The sequence below is a fragment of the Larimichthys crocea genome, chromosome XVI (genome assembly GCF_000972845.2).
Source record: "Larimichthys crocea isolate SSNF chromosome XVI, L_crocea_2.0, whole genome shotgun sequence".
In the NCBI taxonomy this organism is placed as follows: domain Eukaryota; kingdom Metazoa; phylum Chordata; class Actinopteri; family Sciaenidae; genus Larimichthys; species Larimichthys crocea.
This window is the reverse complement of record NC_040026.1, coordinates 15,843,206-15,866,603: the sequence shown is the minus strand read 5'-3', so window position 1 is coordinate 15,866,603 and position 23,398 is coordinate 15,843,206. Positions and strand designations below refer to the sequence as shown.

Here is a 23,398-nt window from a genome sequence, read left to right as displayed (position 1 = left end):
CATGTTGAAACTTCCTCCGACGATTTCAACATTTTTATTTTACATTTTTTTTTTCTTCTTAAAAATACGTTTTTGTTATTATTCACCGCGTCGTGTTTAAGCATCATAACTACGTGAAAATTAGTGTAAAATTAAAAATTATCAAATCGACACGACTGGATTTGTGTTGATGACACGCGCATGCGCCGTGAAAGGCTGCGGTTTTCGTCATGGCTGCCACGGGCTGGCCAGGCTGTGCGAAGAGTTTGAAAGGTGTCATTTTGGACATGTGTGGCGTTTTATACGACAGCGGGGAGGGAGACGGGGTTGCCATTCATGGTTCTGTTGAAGCTGTGAAGAAGTGAGTGTATATTTTACGAGTTTTTCTCGGGCTACTTGCATGCTCAGCATACCAAGCTGTCAAAAATCAGTGGAGCAAAGTGCATGCACCCTGTTATTCACTGCGCTGCTAAGCCCTTGCAGGGACAGGGAGGGTTAGATGTGATAAATGTGCTGCTTTGAGTTTGTCTGTGTCTTGTATCTATGTATAAAGGTCATGTACAGGCAAATGTCCTGTAAAGGACAATTAAGTATCTATCTTGCATGAGCTCCCAATAGGTGTGTGCATGTGTCTCTTAAAGGTGTATATTTATCAGAGCTTTGTGTGCTGCATTCTCACTCTGACCTCTTTTTTTAAAAGGCTCAAGGCATCCGACCTGCAGCTTCGCTTCTGCACCAATGAGACCCAGGCCAGCAGAGAGACGTTTGTGGCCAAGCTTCAAAGACTGGGCTTTGACATATCTGTGTCTGAGGTCTTCTCTCCTGCTCCTGCAGCTGTGGCAGTCCTCAAAGACAGATGTTTGCGGCCTCACCTGCTGGTTTATGATGGTAATGCTGAAAAACTCAGTGGTTCCCAACTTTCCTGAGCTGACTTTCCCGGAATATTTCATATTATATTGAGTGCATAACAATACAAGTACAGAACAACTGATAAACTGTGCAGTTAGTGAATGTAGTTAGTGTGATTTGGATAAATGCTGAGAAAGAAGAGTATTTCCATGAATGAAATGGTTAGATTTATATTTATACTATAGTTATAGGGTTGTGTAATTCTGGGAATTTTAAAGTTGGAAACTTTCCATGGGAATTTATGTGAATAAATGTGAATAAACCACAAATCTACAAAATTGAAGGCTGGCCATTAAAAGGGAGCTTAAATATAATTGGGGAAATATGTATTTTAGTATAATCTTGACTAAAACAACCAGATTTCATGCAAGTACACTTGAATATCTGCTACTCCTTAATCACATGCACTCCCCCTACATGCACCATGCATTCCTCCATCACATGCACAGATGGTTTCCACAACCCTGGACCACACTGTTGAGCCCGTGGACTGCATAGAGTGAAGCAAGTTTTGATGATGTAATGGGTTAAATATATTTGATGTATGGTATTAATGTCTAACCTGCAGATAGCACATGGAAATTTATTCATACAGTAGACAGCTAGCTGATAAGTTAGATGTTAAATAAGCTAAAGCTAGTATTATTTTATAGACCATGTATGAGGCTATCTTATCATGATGCTATCTTATCACCAATTACCAGTTAATTTCTATAAATTCCCATAGAAACTTTCCGATTTGGAATATTTCCAAAATTCCCCAGCTTAACTTCCTATGGAAAGACATCTTCCATCCCTTTACCCCGCTATATTTATAACCCTTTATTTATAGGCCACTAGAATACTTTTTTGTTGTTCTCATGGGATTTGTTTTCAATATGAAAAGTAAAATACATCACCAGACCTGTCCATTAAACGACCTAATCCTAAAAAAAAGTATGAAACTGTGGGTTTATTCTTCTGCAGGACTTCTCCCTGAGTTTGACAGCGTTGACAAGACCAACCCAAACTGTGTGGTGATTGGAGACGCAACTGAAAATTTTTCCTACCAGAACTTAAATGAAGCATTCAGGGTCCTTATAGGCCTGGAGAAACCAGTGCTGTTCTCTCTGGGGCAAGGGTGAGAGGATATTAAAGGCCATTTATCATTATGATTTATTCAGAGCAGCAAGCACACATGAGTTATCAAACGTCTTCACAGAACTACACAAAATATTCCTCTCTTCATAGGAGGTACTACAAGGAGACAGATGGTTTGAAACTAGATGTCGGGGTTTACATGAAGGCTCTGGAGGTACAGTAGGTGCATCATTTGCTTTTATATATTTATAAAGAATTGATAACAGTACTAATGTACATATGAACAGTGTCTAATTATTCTTTTGTTTCAGTATGCCTGTGATTTAAAGGCTGAAGTCATTGGAAAGCCATCTCCAACATTCTTCCAGAGTGTTCTCAGTGACATGGGGCTTCAGCCACATGAGGTATGGAGCAACACAGGACTTTGTAGTGTGTTATATGTTGTGCAATAAAGAAGACTGTTACTTCACTTTCTTAGTGTAGGCTAAAATGATAAATGCTTAGAGGGATCCCTCTATGCTACGACTCTGTAATTCTGAGTTTGATGAATCATCCAGTGCAGCCTAACAACGTTGCAGTAGCCGCTCCCCTCTGAGTGGTAAACAGGAGTGCCCCAGCAACAGTTAGCATCTGCAGTCATGCATTTACAACACAATAACATGCTAAAGAATTGTTGCACAGTCGGCTGCACAAACAGTTTCCAGTCATTACAGGCTGCTAAACAAGAAAAACAACATGACGAGATGTGAAGCGTTGGCTAACCAAACTGTTTTTTGTTTTGTGAGTGACATTTTTACTATTTCTCCTAAATACAAACCTGAAAGTTCTTTTGATCAGGTCGATAAATCCTGTTTTAACAACAAAGTGTCTAAACTCCTTCAGGCTTTATTCAGTGTCATGTTACTTTCTTTGTGTACAGGCACAAATATACTGAGTCAGGAAATTTCTGCCCACATTTTCAACATCCACAGGCTGACTGTCCAGTATATTGTGCACACTATTTTGCATTCTAACTGCTTTTATTGTTTCAAGATATTTCTTTCCCTCCTGGGTTTTCAGCCACCTGTTGATGTGTTCTGCCACATCGGTAGCCAATTAAACATCATGAGCACAGCAGATTCGTTTGGGTCCCAGGGTACCACATCTGCACCCTGTAGTGCTGAGCTGTTAACACTCCACCTTTAACCAAAGAGACATACCTGTTGCACATTAAACTAATTACTCGAACACACCTCCTAATTGTTGGCTTGATTTTATTTAGCTACTGGCAGCAGGACACAGAAGGACTCTGGCACATGCTGGAACACATCACAGAGCAAAGCCAAGATGCTTCCTGTTCAGTTGTACACGCTTGTCTTTTCACTCTTCTCAGCAGGTGTCTGTACATGTGTTTAATGTCTATCCCTGGTATCTGCTCATCTTCGTGTTAAGCTTAGAGACTGTGCAGTGAGAGCACAGTCTTCAGACTATCTATATTTGGACCTGGCAGTTGGCACTCTAAGAAAGCTGGCTTCATCTCAGTCTAAGCCTCACTCTTTTCTCTGGATTTTATTTTCTTGGGAGAGACATGAATATATCCACAGCTCTATCTGCTGACCTTTTCGAAGCCTTCAGTTACTTATCCAGACTTTCATGCAGAAATGGTGGTGCAGAGCTTTGTGGAAATTCCTCCCTTCGTTGAGTCACTCACTTGGTAATCAGAATGAAACCACCACCGCCCTGTCACTTTCCTGTGCCAAATTCCTGAGAATGCCTGAACTGATACTGGTTATCTCCAGGTGTGATCAGCTCTTACCTCGCTATTGTCCAGGTATTACTGAATAATGCAACCCACTGTGTCCTTAAACTCCGATTCTATTTTTAGCATTCACAGAAACTCTGCTGACACTTTGTTCTTCTCTTGAATTACACACCTCTTCTGCTGGTTGTTCTCTTCACCCAGTGTCACCCATTACAATTCAATTAATAAATCACATTCTCTAGTAGGCAGAAAGAATGTTTGTGCAACAACAAGCATGTGGTCAAGGGAGAGGAGAAGCTGAGAGGTTCTAAAAAAGAAACCCGAGGAGGTTGGAGGGCAGGTAGAAATGGATCCTCCTAGAGCTGCTGATGCTTAGGTAGGAAGCAGGAACCACAGGAGGAGATATCAACTGGCACAATATTCCTTAACTAAATAATAATGTTCCCTCTTTCTTTTTCTTTGCCCTCACGCTTGCAGGCGCTGATGATCGGGGACGATCTGGTTAATGATGTAGGTGGGGCCCAACACTGTGGAATGAAAGGCGTACAAGTCAGGACTGGCAAATACAGGTCAGTGATGTCCTAAATCCACAGATGCTCTCAGAGTGAACTATGGTATCCTTGATACAATCTACCAAACATGAACATGACTCCATATTGGCAACAGGTGTCCCTATTGGTTAGTCAACCTATCCTGTGACCGTGTCCGTGCGTGCCCTGCTAAGGTATCCTTGAGTAAGATACCAGCTCCCTGTCAGCTTGTCCTTTGGCCAATGCCCCACACCCTCCTACTAGAAAAGGTACAATGGAACGCCGTTTAAAGTCGGAGTTCATACTTCATCTACATCTACCTACTGTTCTCTTGTACATTTCAATCAATCGGGGAGGTGGGTAGGATGCATTTGTAGCCTTTAATATTTGTCTTAGGCTGGTGAATGGAATATTTCGATTTCCAAGTATAAAAAGTGCGTCTGTTGCCTTATGCAACATTTTTCCTTCTCAGTTCCGTTTATACATGCACGGCTGCGCTGCTGAGAGTTCAGCTGTGTGTACACTTGCCAAAGAAACATCAGTTTGTCAGCCATGTTTTTTTGTTTACGTTTGTGCACCTGGAATTCTTGGTGGTCGGAAGTTGGTAATTTAAACTGGGAAATTCCGACCTCCGGCTTTGACTGGAAGGCAGCATGAATTGGTGCTTTTATGCCTGAAGGTAAAAAGGGGGAAAAAATAGCTTCCTTACATGACAAGTGTCATTGTACAGCCATATTTGAAATATTTCTGTTTGTTTAAATAATAACAAGCTAACCTTTTTGAAGAGGAAGTACCAGAAGAAACTGTTTTAATGCTAATTAAAACAATTTCCCACATCTTCTTAAAAAAAGAAGCTAAAAATACTATTCAACTATTGGCCATGGGAGGGCGCCCTCATACCATAACACACAGGCTTCCTGTAAACCAACCACTTCAATCTTCAGTCTTCCAGATTTGTTTATTTGATTGAGATTCCCCCCCCAAAATAGCTTTATTCTCTCCACATGTTAAATGCTAGTCGCCCACAAGGTCATATTCACCAAAGATTTACGATCCCAAATCCTGAGATTACTGGGGCACCTTCATATGCTGTAATTACAGAATCATATGGTTGATTATTTCAGATGATCTATGTGGTACTCATGGCTTGAAGAAAAGAGAAAAGTGACTGGTAGTAGAAGGGCAATGGAACTATTCATTATATCACATATATGTTTCACATTATAATGTACTGTATGTTCAAAGTAGTGCTGCAACTGGTGTTTTTTCTGTATCGAGCATGACCTTAGCCCTAGGTTTTATATGTGTACTTTATATATTTACGGGAAGTGAAGGGGATTTTACACTAGTGGCGCTGTTTTTTTCCGCTTTTCTCATTTTAAACAGTCACACACGGCACCGGTTACTGTGAAGTGACAGTTATACAAGTATTTAAAATCCTCTACTCAAGTAAAAGTGTCAATACAACAACAAAAAAACACATTTAGGTAAAATGTAGCAGCAAAATGTGATGAAAATATAATACATTTCATAATTATTTATAAATACTTAAGTAGGCTTGTAATGTTAGGGCACAATTATGTGCCTCACTGCATCATATTATCTGACTTTATCACATGTGTAACTTTCATTTTGGAAGAGAAAATCAAACGAAAATCTGAGATTTTCTTTTGGTTATAAACCACAGATTAGTGTGAAGAGCACCATGTTTGATGACCTACTCCACTGCCACGCACTGGCATGCAGGTTTCAGGTCATGTGACCAGAGAATGCTGAGTAATCTGCTTGAGCATCAGTCAGCTCTAATCCCACGCTAAGAGCACAGTCACTATAAAATCTGTCTGTACAGTTAGTTATTCTCGTGTATATGATGGGGTGCGTGTTCCCATTTTCGTGTGCTTTTGTGTACGTTGCTGTCATGTATATGCACGTATGCGTATACATGTGCAAGTATGTGAGTTCAGTATGCAGTGTGTCAGTCTGATACATCATTCAACGCCTGTCTGTGCTGCGTCTGGTAGTATCAACTAAAGAGAGGATAAACCAGATGAAATGGTATCACTGCACATCCAGTGTTTTTTTTTCTTTTCTTTGAGGAGAGAGAGCAACTGGTTAAAATAAATGGGCTGTTTCTTGCAGAAGAACATGTGGAATCAGTATTATGTTACATGACGTGTTTCAGCTTCGGTGGTCTAGATTTATGGACTGATTGGTGAATGGAGTCTATATGGTGAAACATGTGCATACACAGGCGATAAAGCAAGTCATTACATAAGTGATTAAATAACAGAACAGTTTAGTGAAATGACACTGTAGTGTTTATCAAGGCTATTTTTAGGACTGCGTTCAAGTTATATCCTCGCTTTTACTTTTTTTGGCAGCACAAAACTCCAAATTAGTTCCAAAAACAATAACCTTTCGAAATTCAAGGCTCCTTAAACATTATGGAAAAGTACGTACTTTGATTTTTAGTCTAGGTCTGGATAAGTAAGAAAAAAAGAAAGGCGAGTATAGAAAAAACTTCCCAGCATTCCCAGACTTTTACCTGAAATAAATAAAATTCAGAAAATCTAAAAATAACTTGATCGCATAAGAGTGTTTTTCATGGCGTTAGTAGCACTCAGCCAGCGTAGCCAAAAATGTTTCCCACTGTGTGTGAGAGTGCAGGCTTGATATCATCAAAAGCAAGGCAAGAAGTATGTCAAGAACACACACTACACAGGGGTGCCTCAACGTCTGTACGTCATTGCCTGCAAAACAGCTCTGCACATTAGAAATTGCCACATTATTTTTCAGTTGCACATTTACATACAAAACAAATAATCAAATATCGAGTTTGTTTGAACATTTACGCAGGGAAACCATCTGTTCTTTCTAACCGCCTTCAAGGCTGCATTTATCATTAAATCAACCAGTTCTCGGTTTGTATTTATCAGAGATGGTGACACCAGTAACATGTTGTATATTCAGTATGTTAATGCAGTATGTTTAATGAGTTTATACGAGTATAGGTAGCACCTGTTAGTTGGTTAGTATGTGGGCAGAGATGTTTGACAATGGAACATCGTCCAGCTTTCGGCGTAGGCGTGTGAACTGAACGGCCACAAAGGGGAAATGCAAGTTTTCCGAGGTCCAGCTGTAAAGCGGCCTGGGTAAAAACTCAAAATGAGCAAAGAAAGCAGATTTGTATGAGCTGCAGTACCTAGCTACAATTATTTGGTAATATAAAGGCATACATAGTCAGAATGTAACATGTGCATGTTAATAGTTTGATTTTAAAACCATTTATGTACAAAAGTATCAAGCTGTTTGTACTCCGATGACAAATATGGTCTGGAAAATCTGCTGAGAAGTCCACAAAAAGCCTGGAATTTTGAATTGGAAAATGTCTTTGAACCCTGATATTGAATGCTGTTTTGTTTTGAATTTATTGCTGCGTTACCTGCTTTGAATAACCGATGCACGTGTTTGTGTGTGAGTAGTAACAGTGCGCCTGGGAGTAACAGGAAGTAATATTTATTTGTGCCCCAAATTAGAATGTACGTCATTTAACTCATTTAACATAGACACCTCATATTATTCCAAATCCTTCACCAGACATATTACACTGCACACTGTATACATTCCTCTAGAACAAGAAGAGAAACAGTGACAGTAATAGTGTTTCTGTGGGACTGTGAGAGAGGAAAAGACGTGAGATTTAACTTTTTTTTTTACCCAAACAGGCGCAGTGAACCCAGGCTTGCTGGGAGTAGCTATAAACCCTCAGTCAGATCTGTGAAAACACAGCTGTTTCCAAGTCAACCAGATGCTGTGCAGGCCTCAGGCTTGGAGAAAAGACTGCTTCAAATACCCCAGGCCCAGTGACAAGACAGGAAGGGAAAAAAGATACAAATCACAGTAAAAATCCAATCATATCAACATATTTAAAAAAAGCTTTTGACAAACTGTTAATCAGCAAGGTCACCATTAGATCTGTCAGATGTAGAGACTTTTTCTGTCATGGTTTCTTAATTCTTGTTCACTTATTGTCTCCACTGTGAGCTAACAGATGATTCAAGGAAATTACTTATATGCTTGAATCATGACTTTGTCAACTTTGCTCCAGAAAGAACGTGCCTCGCCTAGTCAAATGGTATGTTAACCTTTTATATAATCAGTCTAGCACAGTTTAAGTAAATGTGTGTTATCCTAATCATCCTGTCCTTTTTCATATGATACATGAATGTGCTTGTTATGTTCTTGTGATTGCCCCTGCAGACTCAATTCAAGAGCACAGCCTGAGTGAAGTGATATTTCAGTGTGTACCAGTAATAGCTGTTGGGCCTATAGGCATAATATAAGGGCTAATTGTAATAGGGGAGTGCTCTGCTAACAGTCAACTTTCCCTTGTTCTTAAATAATGAGCGAAAGTTAGCACACTTCCCTCAGGGGAGCCAGAGAACCCTTTGCTCTTTAATGTAGAACAGGTTTGGAAAGAAGGGGCCTACACCAAAAATTGGTTGGGAATTAGACTTGGAGTACGGAGAGCTGACCGCTGATGTTAATCAGCTGCATGGGAACGGTCTGCCAACACTGCGCTCTAGTCCAATCCCTGCTCAGCCTTTCAACTCTGTGGTTATGTTATGGTAGTCACAACATTAAAGCTGCAAAGCAATACTGTAATACAGAAATACTACAGAACATCTTGCATATCAAATACCAAATATAGGTGCCTAGTCTCGTTGCTATGTTTCCTCCAAGTCCAATATTCACCCTCCTTTTAGCTCTGTTTTGGTCTCCACCTACTCCTCTCTGTAGCTGCTAAATGTTCCACTATGTTCTGCAGCTGGTTACTAACTTTCTCTGCCATTTGGTACTGGGCACGCTCTGTCGCTTAGCGTAACCCCTTTAACATTCCACATAGCCATTTGAGCTATAAAATAGTGATTAGCGCAGCTTTAAAAAAGTCGTTTTTATTGTTTATTTTGTTTTGGTTTTTGGCGTCAGCTTGGCACCAGTATCATGCAATGCAGAATGATATACTTATACTACTGGGAGAGTCAGATTATGATTACATTCTCTGTCCTTTGGCTCAATCTCGTATGTTGTCCTTTTAAATATCATCATCATCCTTTCCCGTGGTCTGTGGCCTCGACTTGGTTGTGTGTTCTTGTTTCTGTTCTCTTATCTCCAAATAACCTTTTGGTCTTGGCATGCTGCCTGTCTCCCCGTGTATCTGTGATGTTCAAAGATCCCAAGGCGTTTGATTTAAACATAGCCTACACACTTCGCATTGTCATTTGCAGTTCTGCCGAGGGGGAAAACCGTGTAGTGATGTGTCATACATAGCACTGATAGGTATTTTGAATGAGAGCCAGGGAGTCTGAGAAAAGCCCTCACTGGATTCCCGTTGGAATCTGGCAGAGAGTGAACTGCAAACATTTTCACACAGCAGCAACCATCTTCAAAATGGTTTACATTGTAAAACCTCTCCCTGTGGCCAACACTTGACTGCTAATGTGAGTGTTGGGAAACTGTTTTCCAAGCAGCCTGAGCCAGATTAAACGTCTCCAGAGAGACTCAGTCCCTAATGATAGAAACTATGAACCAGTTTGCCGAAAACCGTGCCCTGGATCATGCCCTTTCTGTCTGCGGCCGTCACTGAGGGACGCTAACAGGAAGCGAGCCTTGCACGAGGGTTAGGAGCCATGTGATTACCATGCAGATTAGTTTTCCTTCAGTATTTTTTTTATGTGCTTGATGTGCGTTCGGCTGCACTGCTACATCAAGCTCAGACAATTTAGAAAACCAAACATGCTAACGTTGGCATGTTTGTTAATACCAAACATACTGACGTTGGCATATTTATTAGAGAAATGCAACCATGTTATGGTTAGTTTACTGCCGCATTCATGGATGGAAATGGAAATAACGGGAAAATTTCATGCTATTCAGACTTGGGGGGCTCTCACTGCAACAGAAATGCTTAAATTAGCTAGCTTGATATCATGTTAATTGGTGTCAATTAACAAGTGAAACAAGACAAACAAGCAATATCTCCATTTTAATTATTTGAATTGATTGTATTTGTGTTAATATTGGATTTTATTTAACTGTAACTGCCAGCAATGGTGTGTTTGCAGCAATTTTGCTATTGGGTTGTTGATGCTTCATTTCACCAGCTGGAAGAAAATGTAGCTGCCTGAAACAGCTGACATGTCTTGATACTTGAAATTACACCTAAGAGGCTCAGTTGAACAGTTTTTTCTAGTGTGGTTGTTTGAAAATCGCAGTCTGAATGTGTCAACGGGAACGTGGCTTTAGCACGACTAGCACGACTTTTAAAGCCGAGTCTAAAAAAAACCCCAGAGCATTACGGCCATATGTTGCGACCACTATGTTTATGGTTTTTTAGTGTCGATTCTTTTTCATTTTACGACTGCTGTGATCTGTTGTAACGTGCACTATAAACCACAGTGGTTAGCACACACACACCTTATCAATGAAGCTGTTAAACTCATGCAAAAACACAGTCACACGCAAACTTGTGTGCTCTAACTGAAAAAACACCAGCTAGAACACACAGTTCTCAGCAGATGGTCGGTATGCAAATATTCATAGCTATCACTGTAACTGCTACTCCTCTAATCAGAGTCATTGGAACCACGTCTGCGACAGAGGAAAGGATACGGCTTGATGTCATAGCAATGTCCTCTAACGTGACCTATTAAGTCTTCTTTATGGACATCCGGCAGTAGTATTGGACGTTACAGCTCGTAACTGTGTGGGAGTGTAAAAGGAGGCACTGAAAGCTTTAACAACTTAAGATAGACTTCCTTCTAAACATCTCCTGGCACCAGTTAATTGTAAACTTGTCCCTATCGATCCAGTTCAGGACAGCGTCCAACATGGACGTCCCACCCAGCACTGGGTGAGTGGCACATAACCTGTGATTAGTGAGGATATCCAGAGCAGATTTCTACCTGTAATGAAGTCATGCAAATAAAGCCATTATCAGTGCCACGAATAGAAGGAAGGATTGCTCATTAAGGAAAGCAAATGGCCCATCAGCCTGAGCAAATATTATAAGAGCAAGGTACAGTGGAAAGATCTTTGCTCTTAGCTTAATGTAACATAGTGCTCAGGATTTGTGTAATAAATCTTTAATTGTGGGCAAATAATATATACTGAGACGCTTTTACTTTCGCCAGGATGTGAATGTTATTCAAGCAAGATGTACTGCACATTGTTGCTTTAACATAATAGGGTCTAATTTAAGCGTGTTCTGGAGCCTTCACTTGTGTCTCCGTAAGAGGATCCAAGATTATGATATCTTAGAAATGAATCGCTGTTTTATCTTCCACTCCAGTTTTTGCTTTATGCATTTTTTTGGTGTTAGTGCAAACAAGATAAGGAAACTAACACTACTAGCGACATGAAATGCATCCGTTTTCTATTGTCCTATGTACACAAGGCGCATATGCAAAAGAGAGTCAACAATTCCCCACCCTGAAAAGCTTCATGGAAAAGTGTGCACGTTTCCTCGGATTTTGTGTGTCTACAGAAAGGCGATGCTCTCCACCTCTGAAATAAACAGCCTATCAGATCTCCGTTCCTCTGAATCAAACCGACAGTAGATAGAACACAGCGCAGCAGTGTTAGGTTTATGGATAGTCTTTGTCCTTTGCAGATCTGTGACACTGAACCTTGACAGGGCAGCTGTGTATGGCTGTGGTTGCAGCTTAATCTCCTTTATAAACTGAGCACTGCCCCTGGGATGGCTCTCAGGTACATACTGTATTTCAGCCAAGCTTATCTTTCAGTCCTCCGCTGGTGTCCTATAGCCTCAATGGCTATGATAATGTACATGGTTTCAAGTGTGTGCCCGTCAGACAGCGATCGTCTGTAACGTATGTGACTTACTGTATTTCAAGGCCCTGTTTGTATGCATTACCCAGACGATTATGAAACCTCGTTTCACCCGCGATGATACCTTAATTGTCTTTTTATGGAACTGGATTTAATGTACGTTCATGTCTGAGCAGGTTTTGCTTGAGTCGCACTTTCTCTGTGCTTTTGCTCTGTCTTGACCTTTGCAAACAGTTCAACAACAGCGCTGGCATTTTATAGTGTCTAGCATAACAGCACAGTCCCACGCCCTGTCCTGTTAACCTCTGTTAGCACATTAGATTTGTCTGTGTGGGGAGGAACTGTAGTCATCTCATTTCACTCATCTCTGCTGAGGCTGTGGGCTGTAAGATTAAAAGCTTGTCAATTGCGACAGGATTTCCGAATGTGTCTTTGAGGTCTGTTTGCCTCTGCGCCACTACAGAGATGCTTTGGTCCAATCCAGTGAATCCTACTATGTGCACAATATGGCCTTTCAACTGGCACAGAATCCGCAGGGGCCCTCTTTTTGTGTCCAGGTCCCCCCGGATCATCAGAGGAACTGAAATCAAGAGCATCGTGACCCGTTGGGTTTTGTTTGTTCTGTGGCAAAAAGGCAGATTGAGTCAACAGAGTTTGGTTTGTTTTAATCTCTGACCAGCCTCTCGCTGCTGTCTGCGTCTCCTTTGTCAGTCAGCAGCAGGCCCTTTGGCAGGATATTTGCATGGCAAAATAGGAAAATACATGTTGCATAAGGTTTCTATTTCCACTGCTGGATTTCCCTTCTTTTTAACAGATAACACATGAAAGCTGGCTTTTGTTGGTTGGATCTCTTTTCTGGCTGCATGCTCCCACCTTTTCCATTCTTGTCCAGAGGTGGGTGGGTTATTCTTTTCAACAGCCTCTGCGGTGCCTCAAGGTTGCAGAAATTCAAAACACAATTTGTTTCACAAATAAATAAACTTTTTAAGAGCATATGGGTTTTTAAAATGAAGAGACCATATCTTCTTAAAGTATTTTTATCATAAACATATAGGCTGGATTATCAGTGTTGTTTTTAAGGGCAGAAGTCCATACAGCCACCCTAATTAACTTAAAGCTTAAGCTGTGTTTTAACTGTATTCCCATGGATTGGAATCGGCAGCTTCGTTGGGAATGTAAACACAATCAATTCTGGGAATGATTTCCTCATCCAGCCAGCACTCTGTTGTTGGCTCGAGACCCAACGCTGCTCCCCCCTTTGTCTCTCCGATCTGAACATTTATATTCCTATGTCTATGCTTTTTTTATTCTTGCTTCTATGAGTTTTGAGTATTTAACATTCACTGCCTGTAGGCCTGCTTGCATGCTCTTGTTCACAGAGGATGGCAGCTGTAATGAAATTAGATTCACAACAGTTGCAGTGGATTCCAGTGGTGACCAGCACTCATGGCAAGAGTCCAAAATATCTAAAGAAACTTCTCAAACAGCTACTACAGCATTGTCCACTTTTCCACTGTCCATCTGTTTGATTAGTATACTTAAAACAGACATATTTTGCCCAAATACGGCTTAACACAACCATATTTAGCCAGATCCAGCTATATTTTGGCAAAGTACAGCTATGTACTCTGTCTGTCACTAGGATAGGTGGCAATTAAGCTTCATTATGTCCAATGAATGTTAGCAAACAAAATAATTGCATGCAGGGATAAACAACTACTAGTATTTTGGCAATATTTTCAGTATTTGGAATATAACTAGCATACATATGGACATTAGAGGAGCTGTTATAAGCTGCAGTAGTAGTTTGACTTTTTAAAAATTTGATTTCTTAACTGGGTCACTGTTAAAATCCATCGTCAGCAGTCTTGATCAACCCAGATTGACCAAGATCGCTATCGTTTGTCATGGAGGAAGCTACATCATCTCATTTTAAGCCCAAGATAAGTATTTGAGCGTACTTTCCTTGTAACAGACATGCGATCATTTTAGGTCACTATGATCCCATGGTACCCGATGATAAATCTGAGCAGAGTACCACCAGAGTAGAAAGTGTAAAATGAGACTCATCCCCACCGAAATGATGATCAAGCGATGTTTCCAGCCTTCTGTCTGGACCAGATAAACGTGGGATCAGAACATAACGGGGCACCACAGATTGTAGATGGATGTGGCAGTAGCTGAACAGAGAGGTTAAAGAGCTTCATGACACTCCGCTGGGTGCCCAAGCCTGGCCTACCATCCCTCACCACCCCCAGGGTGACAGCTTCCTCTGCCTGCAGGCTCCTCTAAAGCCTGCCGTGCGTTATAAGTCAATGAGATATTAATAATTAACCGTAGCTTTTTTCACAGTGAGACTAGACTCCCACGGCGAGACAAAGGAGCTGGCCGGGCCCTGGCCACTGAGCCCCTTGACGGTAGTTTTCCACCCATGAGAGAAAGAGAGCGAGAAAGAAAAGGAGTGAGAGTGGGAGAGAATCGGAGAGCTAAAGCCCACAGATGGCAGGCTGAAACATAGCACTGCCTCTTAAATACATGAACACAGGCCCTTAGTCGTTTCAATGGGGGATCCAATCCCTCTTGCAATTACCAATAGACAGGCTGCTTGGCTGGGGGGGCTTGGGCTTTTGCCTGGTTCTGTTGCTGCCATTTTTCCTCCTAATGGTTTGTGTGTGTGTGTGTGTGTGTGTGTGTGTGTGTGTGTGTGTTTTGTGTGGTTGCACATGTGTGTTTTGTATTTTTCTGTACCAGATGCAGGTGACTCAGCAGTACTGCTAACAAAACACTCCTACACATTGAGATATAGACATACATAGAGACACAGACGAAGGCTCAGCAAGTCATCAGCAGCACTGCTAATAATACCACCCTGATTTAAAAAAAAAAAAAAAAAAAGAAGAAGAGTGTGGTGAGATCTGGGTCACATGAGGCTGTGCATATTGAGCACAACACTGACAGGACAGCTGTGAAATGATAAATAGGGAGTTTTTGTTTGAGAATTTGGTCACCAGTGATGCATTTGACACATAAAAATGTTTTGCGTACCACAAGACCCTTAAAATAATGCTTCGATGTAGCATTGGACTCCTATGTGCTCCTCTATACATGGCCTCTACGTTACCAATGCAACGTTGCCACTGTCAGTTCAGTCACATATTTGGTTGCGTAATCTCACGTCTTTCACTTCCTTCATTTTAAAGCAGTTTTTTTTAAACCATAAAACAACTTATACGACATATCGTACTCCCTCCTCTCACGTAAAGAGACTTTGATATGTAAAATTGGTGTTCGGAGTTCCCCTTTTAAGGATTGTGCATTGTTATCTGAGGCGAGTAAACAAATGTTGTAGTGGCTAAGAGGAAGCATAGTTGAAACCTGTTCAGTTATCCATTACAGTAAACATCAAAGCATATCTGTACCCATGAAAATAATCTTGCTTATGTTGCCAGCCAGTGGTAACTAAATGCTCTTTCCACACCCTATGATATACATCATAGTCGGGTGTGGTCACAAAAACAACACTTTTCCTCCATAAAAACCTTGAGTGTGAAGTTACTCTTTAAAAGATCACACCAGTATTTTTACATGTTTAACATATTTACTACAACCTCCGTGTACTGTACAGAAAAACTTTTTATCATCGCACCGTGTTTTTTTTTCTTACCTCCCAGGCAGACACTGGTTTCTATTCAGTTCATGTTCTACATATGAAAACTAATCAGCACGCTGAGCTTTAATCCGTCTCAGGCAATGTTAAATCTGCATTTATTTTTCTCAAAGTTACATTACGGTTACGAGATAATGCAGTGCAGACTTCAAATAGTCTCCTTTGCACTACATAACCACGACAGTAATGGAACTCAAAACGGATTACACATCTAGAGCAGTGATTCCCAAATGGAGGTACCTCAGGAGGTACTTCTGCATTTTTTCTCTGGGTATGAGCAAAAGCTCAACTAAAGTCAGCTGGTTGCTCGATTAGATTGAAAGATACATCCACGGAAAAATAAGCAGACAACCAGGATTACAAATGTTGCATGGCTGATCTTTGGTACATTTCCAGTAACCAGCTATGTCATATTTAACACGTTAACATTACGTTGCAACTGAGGGTGCGTTAAAAAAAAAAGAAAAGCCATTGACAGTATAAAGGATGGACGGCGTATCTGCGACGTCACCCACAGGTTTCAGAAGAACTCAAAATGTTTTGCTCTGTCCACCACCTTGTTGGCACTGCTGCCTCTTCCATCTGTAACGGCACCTACCTGTCGATCAAAGCGGCCACGCTGTTTATTCTGCACAACTTTAAGCCTTAATATAATTTGAACAGGTGAGTTATATAAAGATTCACCCTCAGTACAGTTGTCATAAACAGGAAAATTGGCTGTAGATACCAAAACTGTTTTTGTACCAGGCTGTAAACATGTTTATTTCTGTTGTGAAGTTGGACATTTTACCATGGGAGCTTATGGAGACTGATTCATTTTGTAGCCAGTCTCAAGTGGCCGTTAAAGGAACTGCAGTGTTTGGCACTTCCACATTGGCTTCACATTACAGCCACAGAGGTTGTCACTTGGTAGAAGCTAGTTAGCAAGTGAGGAGAGAGGTTGAAATAGTAATAATAGAAAGCAATGGGTGAAATAGTTAACTAAAATATGGATAAACAGCTTAAAGTAATGGAGATGTTTTGGTTGAAATATTCAGCTTCTGCCACTCCAAATAGTTAGACCATAGACCATAGAAACTTAGACATTGACTAATATATTGTATTTAAAAATGACTGCGACTATGATGATAATGTGGAGTCCATTTTATAAATCAATTCATAAGAACATATTTTGACACATGATAGATTTGGGCTGTGGGGGGGACCATTGAACTACCAATCAAGAGGCTGATTCAAGCGACTGGTACTTGATTTTCATACATGGAAATCAATGGATGCTTGAAAAGGCTGAACAAATACTTCAAACATGTATTACAGCAATCAATTGTGATATAGGCTACGAGATTTGTAGTTAAGGGGACAAAACATAATGCTTTTAATGTCTCAGAGACTGAGAGTGAGAGTGTGAAGGTTTTTAAGTTTACGTCCTGTTTGTTTAGCCTCAGGTGTGTATGTGGTTGGGAAGGACAGAAAGTTTCCAGTGGGTGGTTTCAACAGTTCAGGATACACTCTATCTCTTTCTCACACACTCACAAACACACAGGAGGTTTTCAGCGAGCGAAAGGATGGAAAAAAAATCAAGTGGCTCTTCATGCTGCAACCAGGGAATCCCCTTTGTGTCCTGCTCGACTGGAAAGAACCGTTAATCTGTGTGAAGTGTGAAAACCATACCGCAGCTGTTTGCTTGATCATGACTCAACATTATACAGCTTTTGTACAGCGAGGTGATAACTGCTGCTGCATGGTCGCAAACTCAGCAGAGGATGTGAAGGCTCCAGCTTAGCATCTGTCATTTCTGTTGCCATAACATGCACGTAACATGGTGGTTTCCCCAGTTCAGTTAGGCTGTTTTTTCAAGAGGCTGCAGCTGTATTATATAAGGGAGTTATCAGTGTCTTTTTGCAGTTGTGTAAATATCAGGTAAAAGAGGTGAAGTGAAGCTCAACAGGTTGATGATAAAACCAGGCTGGAACATCTCAACTTTCTGGATTCATCGCCTTTTTGAGGCTCCTGATACACCATCAATCTCTCCCATGACCTTTTATTTATAACAGAGCCAGTCAAACTGCGATCACATTCTCACCCTGAAGGCCAAAACTCCTGCATCGTCACCAAGCAGCAGAAAACACACTCAGTTTCAAACATTTTCTTCCCCTTGGGGTGAAGGGAGAAAGCTTTGTCTTGTGTTAGTATCTTATGTCACCCATAAGGCTTGGCTGAACATAAAGACCATGGTTAGCATCAGTCCATGTTCTCCTTCGGGGTATGGTTATATAGTTTCTTTTAGTGTGAGAAAAGAGTGTTTTGGCTGACTGTGCCTTCACTAGCCTGGTATGAAAAAAACAAACACTATCTTTAGTCATTGCTGGCAGCTCGTATCCTCATTCAGCACTGCAAAGACAGGTGACAGCACACGTAAGAAAAATATTTAGGGTAGAAAAACATGAAAATTTTAAACCCTAAAAATGCAAAATGCCAAATTAAAATGATGATCTGTGTCATATCCCTGTTTGTTTGTCTGCATATACTTTTGCTTTTACTTTAGCCATTGCACCTGCTGCACCCGAGGTGGTTTGGCCTCTTTTGCCGTCTGCTACTAGTCACCTATTACTTTAAAACCTCCTACGCGCTAACTGCCAGACCTCTTTCATCGCTAGCAAATGCTAGCTCCAGTCTCACGGGAGCCATCTTTGTTGTTGAGTGTTATTTCGAAGCTTTAAAGTTTCCTAAAAAACAAAATGTTTCCGTGTTGAGAACCAGCTGCTGGGGGAACAAACTGTTTCCAGGCAGATTTCCCAAAGAAAATCGCTCTGTATGTCAGTCTTCGGACCAAAACATTGAGTGTCACGCATTGTTGTCTCAGGTTGAACTTTTCATCTCTGCCCTCATTTATGCCTTCTCTACTCGAACTGCTCTGTGTCGAGCAAAAGGCATACCCAGCAAAGGTGAAGAGGTTAAGAGAGAAGTGTAAATCGAAAATCAGGTGCATGTGACAGTTTTGCTTCCTTTTGTGCACACGTGTGTGTTTCTTTGTGTATGCATGTTAAGCATTAACTGATGGGAAGGTTGCCATGCCTCTCACCCCACGGTCAGCTACCCTGACAACCTTCCTCTTCATTACTTCTGTATCATACCTCATGTCTCTCTGTCTCTGACACACAGCTGACTTTCTCACACAAGTGCGCTCCTCGTATGAGTCATTTGTATCTACTTTCATTTCACAGAGGTGCGGCCTGTCCTTACAAAATGTACCTCTCTGCTTTATAGAGCCGAATACCATGTTATATATCCATCCATATGACACTCTAAGTCGCTATAATCTTATATGGCTTGAGCTGCGTGTACACGATGCCCATATTCTCATGTCCTGCTTGCACAACAGTTTAATCCAGTCTCATGTCATAGCTGTTGTAGAGGATTAGAGGTGTACAGTATGTGCCTATAGTTAAAGGACATTAAAGATAATGATTCAGATTTACTTGTTGAGTCCCATGAAAACTAAAAGAATCGACTCCTCAGCGTTCATAATTTAAAAGAATTAACAGTGTAGCGCAACCCAAGTTAAGGGATTATTTTCAGTTTAACTTGTCATTTATTTTTCATTTACCTTAGTGTATAGAGTGTAATAAAAGGTTTCCACAGCTCAATGTGATGTCTATAGTTTGTTTTGTCCAACCAACAGTCTAAAACACCCAAAGGTGTTACATTATGAATGTTATAAAACCGAAGAAAGCAGCAAATCCTCCCTTTGAGAAGCTAGACTTCAGAGGACTTTGGTATTTTGGTTGAGAAATGACTTTCCATCGATTCTGTCTATAGCAAATCAAACAGAATTATTGTGTCACCACAACCCAAATCCGTCCTTGCTTCTCTGCTTCTTTGTCCACACGCCCCAAACTTTGTGATGATTGACTGACTTTCTGGTGAAGTTTTTCCAGCATGGTGGCAGCTGTGTTGAACTAAATTCTTGGCCGCTTCCCATCTCCTACCTCATGGCTGACCTCATCCGTACGTTGAAGGCTGTGCTGTGTCCATCAGGCTCAGGGACCAAACCTATCTCTCCACGTGTATTGATATTGCACTGACCTGAAGGACTTGCAGCGAGCCGCAGATTACCTCATCGGTAACTCTAGCTGCGTTGTGCTGAATTTTGCATGGTCACATTGACCTGGTTGCTCCTTCATTATTCATGGCAATGGGAGGAAAGCGGCAAAATGAATACACACGCACGATCATGCATGCATATCAAAAAAGACGAAGGCCATGGGAGAATTAAAGGAGCATCAGGTTGGAGAGACAATGCGGTAGATGCTGCTCGCTGTACTGCTTGAAACATAAGAGCCATGCGACTAACTTGCTCGTGTGTTTCGTGCCTGAATGTGCGTGTGTGAACTCAATCAGTCCTCGGGCAGAAAAGGGTGTGGGAGTAATCCAGCACAGGAGACATAACACCCGGACCATTAGCGAACCAGCTCACATAACCCAAGCACTGGTGGCTGACAGACATGCGTAAACACATGGCATTGCTCCTCCGTATTCACCGCAGCCTCAGTATTCAACACCTCTTGTACGCCCCCCCCCCCAACTGGCCTCTGCTTTCTGATGCTACACTTGGGCGGCTCACAAATATTTGCCATGGTTCTCTGCAAGCTCTTAGAGGGCAGGATTAATGGTGGTGTGTGCCGCACACCCAGGGCCAGACAAAGCCTCCCCATCTGGAGCTCCAACCCGTGACTGGGGAACAGAGGCGGCACACAGAGCCTGGTCAAGGCAGCCCAGGGAGAGGAGGGGGGTTTGTCTATAGGCACCACCTCATAAATGCGCAGGAGTCCAGGGCAGTCCGGCAGATGAATGAAGGGGGGCGTTTTTTGATGTGATAGGGAGGAAAAGGGTCCTGCATGACGGCCTGGGTCTGGTGCCACATAAAATGGATCACATTTCCCTTACACTTATCTGCGTCCTTCTCTGGGCCCTGAGCCAAACAATATCAGCAGCCAAGGGGGGAGATGGGGCAACAAAGCCCCATGCACTCCTACAGATTTTTAACTATTTAGGATGCCAGGTCGAGACAAAATTATGATGATAGTCTTGATCAGGAATTAGTTTTTCTTGTGATCTTTGTCTCTTTGTCATTTTACCATGAATACAATATTCAAAAGTTCACTTGATATTACTACATATTATATATATTTGAAAAACTCTATACATCATACTGTAAACATAAATCAATCTCATAACCCTTCCACAAAAGATTTATATAATGTGTATATTTATACCGTTTTGTTTTTGTTATTTTAAGTAGCTATGTCTCCTTCCTACCCCTCACCCTCAAGTGACTTTTTCTCTCCCTCTTCGATACCTTTTTTTTAAAAACTTTTTTAGAACAAGATGAATTTCCGAGACATTTCGGTCAAAACATACCACACTTTGTGGTGGCTGTCGGGACCACAAAAATGCTTAAGATACATCATCTGGGAACTATGTATGTCTGTGATATTTTGCTGGATGAGGGAAAACTTTGACCTGCTGTCAGAAGATCACTGACATCATTAGGGTTCATCCTTTGGGGATCATAGATACTACGATGATGATGATGATGATGATGAGGTTTCATGTAAAACATCACTGTTTAGAGAAACCTCAGTTAAAATAAACTTCATTTTGTGTAGCATAAATATGTTTTCTTCTCTTTATCTCGTGTCCTTTTAGATTAACAGTATTAAAAGATACTGTATTCTTTCTGGGTCCCACAACCGGGTTGGAAACCACTGGCCTAAGTCACCAAATTATTTTATTGGTTTTATTTTAAGAAATTGGGTGTTGGAATTAGCAGTTCTCATTAAAGTCCCCAGTTGGTCTGTTTTTAGTTGCTTTCAGATATATTAGAAAGGTCTGGAACAGTGTGTGACAGCTGGTGAGAGACAGAAAACATGCTCTACCCTGCTGGGCTTTTGGCAAGCAGCTGCACAGACACCTTCAAGTGTGAAGATATCCACAGGGCAACAAAACACTGAAAAATCTTCATTTTTAGTATGTTCTTATGATCGTTCAAAGGGGACAAAGACCCTGTTAAAACCTCAGGATTAATCAAGACAACATTTAGAGCAATTCTGCTTGTTCAAGCCTTTCCTGAATCCTCTTAGACCATCATGTCCTGCATTACATTCAGTATTGTTAGTGTGGCTGATAGCATCAAACTGCTAGTCCTCGCTGTTTATCGAAGCAGCTGTTTGTTCCTGTTTGTTCCCGTGCTGCGTGTCCTTAAGCGTGTACTTTTGCCTCTCCTCCCTCAGGCCCAGTGACGAGAAGCACCCAACGGTGACGGCTGACGGCACCGTGGACAACCTGGCTCAGGCTGTGGACATGATCCTCAATCAGAGGCACTGAGTACACCGTAGCGGACACTGGAAACTCTCCACTACACTGTGACCCCGGGTGACACAGACTCGTAGCCAGTATTATTTTCATATAGATAAGTGTTGCTTCCTGTGGGAAGGGTGTACTACATTTAAGCAATTCACGTAACATGTCAAAGCAGTATACCATCCAAATACTGTGTATCCTGTAACTGACAAATATGGGAAACACCCACCCATCTGGTGCTCCACATAGTTTAAAACAAAGTAGGATGATGGTTGAAGAACTATTACGCAGGTCTGTGGGAGACAGTCTGAACACTGTGCATCTGTCAGTACATGATTGATGTAGATAAGATACCTCAAGTTGAAATAAATGTGCCTGTAACCCACTGCTGACAGTTAGGACGGAAAAGCAATACTGAGTGTTCAGACACCCTGCTTGTGTTACACAGTCAGATTCTTTGCAGAGATACTGTGCACAAAGATGGTTTACAGTCAAACTGGAAATGCACAATTAAAACGTAGCGGTAGTGGGTTTTAACATGTAGTTAATGTTGTCGGTCACTCCCTGCGTGCAAAACATACACAACATTAATAATACAGTAGGGAGAAGCGGTTAATGAATGGGTTGTATAAATAAAGCTATTTTACAAGTCTGAGTTGTTGACGTCTGCTTGTATTTGATCATTTGTCGAAGCCATTGTCACAGAACTTTAGTGTTCTTTAAAAAAAAAAAGGAGCTCAAGGTCTCAAAGCACTGGGGAAAATTTAGCCTTGGCTCTGGTTTAAACTGGAATTCATACCCGAGCAGCTTTTGTTTTACAAAAACAAATCGCTGGAAATGGGAAGTGAGTCTGGTCTCTGAGATGATAAATGCAGAACCCAGCCGAGTGTGATGAATTACTCTGGTGCCTGAGCTCATGTTTCCCCCCTCTGTAAACATAAATGAAACAAGCTCTCCATCATCAGATTCGAGAATCACACATCTAGAACTGCTTATCTTTATTTACTCGACTCGGGGATCGCCCTGACATTGTTAACATTGTTAATTGCCACTCATTACAACGTAGTACATTCATGTCAGTGTCTACAGTGAGGTTAAATAAAATAATGAGGGGGGAAAAATTGGTTATTGGGCTTTTGTGTGCCAGCTGGATCATTGAGTCCTCTGGAAGTGGGGCGTAAAACAAACGATTCTCCATCGCTGCCCCCAAGGTTTCAGTGTACCAAATAGATTCAGCAAGAACAAAGACCCATTGCCAAGTGATTCACTGAGGTCTTT

General features: G+C 41.3%; 1 protein-coding gene across 2 annotated transcripts; it reads left to right on the top strand.

The window, feature by feature from the left end:
* Positions 1 to 168: 168 nt before the first annotated feature.
* On the top strand, positions 169 to 22,775 carry lhpp (phospholysine phosphohistidine inorganic pyrophosphate phosphatase). 2 transcript variants are annotated; one of them, XM_010739999.3, is made up of 7 exons: positions 171 to 340; positions 680 to 867; positions 1,855 to 2,008; positions 2,119 to 2,182; positions 2,280 to 2,372; positions 4,187 to 4,278; positions 22,051 to 22,775. In XM_010739999.3, exons 1-7 carry the CDS (start codon positions 210 to 212, stop codon positions 22,142 to 22,144), a joined length of 816 nt encoding a protein of 271 aa, XP_010738301.3. In that variant the 5' UTR covers positions 171 to 209; the 3' UTR covers positions 22,145 to 22,775. The 2 variants fall into 2 exon arrangements, with proteins under 2 accessions (XP_027144890.1, XP_010738301.3); XM_027289089.1 differs by lacking the exons at positions 4,187 to 4,278; positions 22,051 to 22,775 and adding an exon at positions 3,028 to 3,202 and having other exon boundaries at positions 169 to 340.
* The last annotated feature ends 623 nt before the right edge of the window (positions 22,776 to 23,398 follow it).

Excerpts from the sequence above, each read along its gene's own strand:
- lhpp (XM_010739999.3), top strand. The coding sequence starts at position 210 with ATGGCTGCCACGGGCTGGCCAGGCTGTGCGAAGAGTTTGAAAGGTGTC. Across the intron at positions 341-679 it reads TCTGTTGAAGCTGTGAAGAA|GCTCAAGGCATCCGACCTGC; the intron begins GTGAGTGTATAT and ends TTTTTTTAAAAG. Across the intron at positions 868-1,854 it reads TCACCTGCTGGTTTATGATG|GACTTCTCCCTGAGTTTGAC; the intron begins GTAATGCTGAAA and ends ATTCTTCTGCAG.